Here is a 5,732-nt window from a genome sequence, read left to right as displayed (position 1 = left end):
AGAGAGTCATAGGACAAGACATTAGAGTATCTAAAGCAATCAACCCTTCTGCTTTTCAACAATGTGACACTCCATTAAATTATTAAAAATACTATGTTTCATGTAATGTAGTTCTTACCATTTAATTAAAACAAGCAGTGTGTTAATATATATTTTCCAAATATGAAAATTGTAATGACAACCACCAATCTGTGTGATTTGTGCAGACATAAAGAAATATACAATTGTTTCATAGTTTTTTAAAAACAGCAATAACTTGTATACCTTCAGTTTTAAACTTTGAGGATTAGAATTGCATTTTTTTTCTTTGATTCAAAATTACATTTACTCAGAAGTCGTAACAATTACTCTAATGAAATGTCCTTCACGTAAATGTGTTTTCCTTTTTTAACTGCTTTCCTGGAGGAAAATGAAGATAAATGTTGATCAGTAAAAAGGGGGGGGCTGTTAAATTAGAATGGGTCTAGACTGTGAATTTTGTAGTCATTCTGGGTGGTTTTGGTACCTTTCCAGTGAGAAGGGAAGTTTTTCTCCTTGCCTTGATTGCTCTGAATGTGCCTGTGTACGGGTGTGTGCGTGCACGTAAAGTGTTTGCCAATAAGCCTTTTATTAAACAATTGGTTGGTTCCTATCTACCACAGCGTCAGGTGCTTTCAGCTCTCAGCCAGATAGCAAAGCATTCTGTGGATCTGGCAGAAATGGTGGTGGAAGCAGAAATTTTCCCTGTTGTGCTCACATGCCTGAAGGACTCCGATGAATACGTCAAGAAAAATGCAGCAACTCTAATTAGAGAGATAGCAAGGCATACGCCTGAGGTAAAACCTTGAGAATGCAAATACAAGGTCACGTTATTAGTGTTTATACTTTAAATAATTTTTTTAAAATCCTCAGCATTATTCTTTCATTAGGCAAGGCAAAAACCTCTGTGGAATTTCCACTGGTGCAAAGGAGGGGAGAAATATTTGTTGCTGTTATTGGATGTGCTTGGAATACAAATAGGGAAGAAAGAAATAGGCAAAACCCACTTTTCCTGTTAGGGGTGTGTGTTGATGCAGAGACTATTCTTAATAGTCAGGAGGTAGAGGTCAGTGTCTGGAAGGCAGTTATGAAGTGCCAAAAATTTCAAGCCACAATCAAACACACATTACGCACAATTAAGCCCACTGAAGTCGACATGCTTATTTGTATTGAACAGTGTGCAGGATTGTGGCCTCATGGGCTCCCGGAATGTTAAATCAGCACAGGAAATCCTTTTTTGAACATGTTTCCCTTGTAAGAGGATGATAACTGTCTCTTTTCGAATGCTTAGTTTATCAGGAACTGATGGGAAATATCTCTCTAAACCAGATAGTGAGTGATGCTCAGTATGAGGAGCATGGAGGCTGATAGAACAGACAGAAACAAATATTAGATTTCTGCTGAATTAAACTGAAGTGAATTTATACAGCACATAACTGTTTCCCACCCTCTTTTTAAATGCATGCACCTTGCAATGTGTCAAAAGCTCGGGAGGTTTTGCATCCTGGTCCTTTGGCAGATTTTGTGGAACCTCTGTTCCTACAATATCTCCAAATCCTCCCAAATTAGATGTAAAATTAGTGCTTAAAAAAAGCCCAAGGTAAGACTCAAAATATGATGCATTAAAAGAAATGGAGGGAGACCTTCTTTTCTCTTGAGTTTCGAGCACATTTAGTACACGCATGGATCTCCTTATTGAGTTTGTTAATTTAAGCTACTGAACCCTCCCACAGAAATCCAATAATCAAATTATTCAGGTGTTCTGGGTGTTTGGGAATCTCCCCACCCCCCACCCGGTGTCATGAAGCCAATCCACGAGGTGCCCTTTTGGGAGCTCTGATGCTGCTAGCCATGGGGGGAGGAGGAAGGATTTGGGGAATCCTTGCCATAGTCAAAACTTCCTTTGTGCCATCGAGCCCAGTCTCCACGGGAGTCCTCGCTCTGTGTCTCAAAGCTCATGCATTTGAAGGCGAGGAGGAGTGGGGGAGGGGTTGGGTTGAATTGCAGGCCGCAGCAGTCTGTGTGGAGGGGATCGGCTCTTGCGCTTCAGCTGAGGATTTCTTTCTCCCCGTGTCCTTTCTCTGATTAGATGTAAAATTTGATCATGAAGTAAATCCTGTTGTTACTCCCCCTTTCCAGAGGAAAATTTGAAGCTGCATCAATGTTTGCTAACTCTGGTTTCGGTTCCTTTCTGCGGCATCGCTGGCCTACTAGAAATTGGTCCACAGTATGTGGGACCCCAGATTGGTATTGGAGGTGGAGAGACTTCAGTCACAGTTAACACTGCTAGATATGCCAAACCAGATTTGTCAGTTTTGGTAGTTTGCTTGAGCAAATAAAAGTCCTCATAAACAAGAGATGAGTTTTCTCATTCAAAGTCCTCACAGTGATAGAGCAGAGGAGCTCTCCTTGTGCAAACTGGGTCTTGGACTGGGAATATTTGTGAAATATATTATGAATGGGGCCCTGCACACCATGTTGTTTTTGGTTCACCCCATGGATTTAAAAGGATTTCAGCTTTTGAGTAAATATGTGCAGGTCTACAGCAACTTAACTTTCATCTGGTTTGGTGAGCCATAGTCACCAGAAACAACAGCAATGTGCTGCCTTTGAAGACCCTAGGTGCAGGTCTTTCTAGCCCACACTCACTAGGGATATAGAGTATTAGGCACACCAGAGACCCAGATTCCTCTGGTGGTTTCCATTTACCTTCCAAACACAATTTCAAACACACTGGTTTTGATGCATAAACATTTGTAGGTATGTATGACTTGGATGACCCAAGCTAGCACAGTCTTGTCAGATCTTGGAAGCCAAGCAGGGTCGGCCCTGGTTCGTATTGGGATGGGAGACCACCAAGGAAGTCCTGGGTCACTACCGTGGCAGCAGGAAATGGCAAACCACCTCTGAATGTCTCTTGCCTTGAAAACCCAACAGGGTCGCCATAAGTTAGCTGTGACTTGACAGACAGCACTTTCCAGCACATAGGATTGTGACTTGGATTCTAACCTCCATTTCTGCCCGTGAAAGGCATTTTTGTTTGTAGGAGAGGGGGGTGGAGATTTGCACCAATTTCTGCCTCTCACTGCAGCTGTGAATTGTGCCTCCGTGAATTGTGCCTCTGACCCACAGGGGCACAATTTTAAAAGTCATAGGAAAACTGTTGTTGCAGGAGAGAGGAGGAAAACGTGCAATATTTATAGCTCAGCTTTGCCTATTCTGTGTGGCATCCAGACCTATTTTTCTTAGCCTCCTTGCAATATTTAAGTGAATTCATGGCTGTGGATAGGATCTTGAAAAACTGGGTTGAGGCCCAAAGTTAGTAATGAAGGTGACTTTCAGGGTTACAGTGACTCAGCCTAATCTACTTCACAAGGCTTATTTACTTCACAAAAACTTCCCCCCTCTTTCTGCCTTCCTGAGGGCCTCTAAGACAGCTATTGAAAAAAAAATTTTTTTTAAGGGATAAGCAGAACTAGGCCACATTGCACTCTTTGGAGGAAGCATAGAATACAAAAGTGACAAATAAAAATTGGGTATGCTGTATTCTTCAGAACTTTACCACATCAAATGTTGTGCTCAACAAAGTACAACTTTGAATCCATTTGATAAATTTACCCCTCCCCCCTTTGATATTAGTACTTGGGTGGATTTTTTTTGTGGCAAAATTGTAGAGGAATTTATAATTTGGGGAGAAATACAGAGTAGTTTAGGAAAAAAAACTTGTGGCTGTAAAGAGGAGGTGGCGCATAGGTCGAAGTCCTTGGGGAGAAGGAGTTAAGGCTCTTGAGTAGGCTTAGTGAACTCAGTGCTATCCTCAGCAGGGTGATACCCTTCTAAGTCTATTTAAACAAGTCGGCCTAGGGGGTAGAGCTGTGCTTAGGATAGCACTGTCTGTCAAAGGAATCTTATCTTCTGACCTCCAAGAAGCCTTGCTAAACTTAACTGCAATTTCAAGGAAGACTTAGGCAGTATAATTTTTCAAACATTGCTCTATGAGAACTAGGAACTTGATACCAAAAATATGAAGTAGAAAAGAGCAAGAGTCCAGTAGCACCCGAAAGACTAACAAAATTTGTGGCAGGGTAGGAGCTTTTGTGAGTCTGAAAAATTAAGCAGTGACTCACAAAAGCGTATACCCTGCCACAAATTTTGTTAGTCTTTCGGGTGCTACTGGACTCTTGCTCTTTTCTACTGCAGCAGAGAGACTAACACGGGTACTCGTCTTGATCTAAAAATATGAAGGCTGAGGTTGTCCCGAAGCCGCCTACTTCTGCAGAAGCTGCAGTTCTCAGTGCATGTATGGCCACTCACTGTATGAACAGGCATATCCTGTGTGGGCACAGTCAACAGAGGGTTAGGTGGGCTTCAGCTCATTGGAATCAGTTTAAGGATGCCCAGCTCTGTATTGAGATGTGTCTTGTGCATTTGATAGGGATAGCTGCATGCCTTGTCCAGAAGCTGATTTGATCCCTGCTGATGGACTGTTTGGGCTGATTTTATGCATTTGCAACTGCTTGTTGCTTTTTGAAACACCTTGAGCCCAAGGAGATAAGGCGAGATATACATACTTTAAATAAATGGCAATGCCTTACACCCCACTCCACAGCCCGTGTATGTTCTGCATTTGTTGGCTTGCCCCTTCACTTCTATAGGAAGGAATAGATCAACATGTGCCTCTCTGTGGATGTATGTATGTAGGCACAAGACACTGTTCTTGCATGGACTTTGACTCCCATTGCTTAGCAACCATGCTTTCGAAGCAGCATGCAAAAGAGCTCTCTGAGGTGTCTGCGGGGCAAATGAGTTCATACCAGCACATCCAATAAGAAGACGGTGGCATGGATCCGACTGTCCTCCAAGTAGTCTTCCTCCAACTTTAGAGGCACTTCCTTTAATTTAGGAGCCCCTTAATTTGGAGGAAGGCTCCTCAGATTGGAGGAAGTCTTCAAGCTTGAGCCAAAAGGAAAGATGAGATATAAAGACTTAAATGAACAAATGAACTCAGTGGTGTGGTAGGACAGGGGAAGCATCCGCACTGATGGCCTTGTAGTATGCTTTGCTAATTTGTGTTTATTTGTAAGCATGTAATGGGGTGATGGATTGACCATTAGGGATATCTGTATCGATGGATTGACCCTGCAGCCTTGTAGGGCTGAAGGGATTTGGTAAAAAAGGCTACTTGACCGTACAGTTTGGACAGGTGCTTGAAAGGGCAGCATTTCTGACCTCTCTGCTTTATCTGCTTTCAGCTTTCGCAATTGATAGTGAATGCGGGGGGAGTCGCTGCTGTGATCGATTGTATTGGCAGCTGCAAAGGGAATGTCCGGCTCCCCGGAATCATGATGCTGGGCTATGTGGCCGCCCATTCAGAGAATCTGGCCATGGCGGTGATCATATCCAAGGTTAGTGCCAGGTTCCCTATTGCAAGCGCAATTTGGGAAGACGGTGTCAGTGTGTGTGATTGTGTGAGGCAGAGGCACTGGAACAAAGTGCGCACTTGACTGGTGAGGCGCACCAAAGACAGAGGAGGCTAGATTGTTTTTCAAAAAAGCTTTTAAGTGACACTAACATACAACAGATTCCTTCTTATTATTGTTTGAATTCACCATGGTTGCTTCATGCACCCTCCTGTTACTGTAACCCCAGAGGGGAAAGCACTGCAGGTTGTTTGCTTATTCAGACATTTTGGATGACCTGTTCATTGAGCAGGA

At 42.9% G+C, this 5,732-nt stretch overlaps 1 protein-coding gene across 1 annotated transcript in view; it reads left to right on the top strand.

Moving 5' to 3' along the window:
* Nucleotides 1-5,732, top strand: part of SPAG6 (sperm associated antigen 6) — a 66,901-nt gene that overhangs the window by 39,321 nt on the left and 21,848 nt on the right. The window contains exons 6-7 of the mRNA XM_015406959.1: nucleotides 642-815; nucleotides 5,271-5,423. Of these exons, the coding sequence (XP_015262445.1) occupies nucleotides 642-815; nucleotides 5,271-5,423 (327 nt within the window). The remainder of the gene's footprint in view (nucleotides 1-641; nucleotides 816-5,270; nucleotides 5,424-5,732) is intronic.

This window comes from Gekko japonicus, unplaced genomic scaffold, assembly GCF_001447785.1.
Source record: "Gekko japonicus isolate JY-2015 unplaced genomic scaffold, Gekko_japonicus_V1.1 scaffold1483, whole genome shotgun sequence".
Classification (NCBI taxonomy): domain Eukaryota; kingdom Metazoa; phylum Chordata; class Lepidosauria; order Squamata; family Gekkonidae; genus Gekko; species Gekko japonicus.
This window is presented reverse-complemented; position numbering and strand designations above follow the sequence as displayed.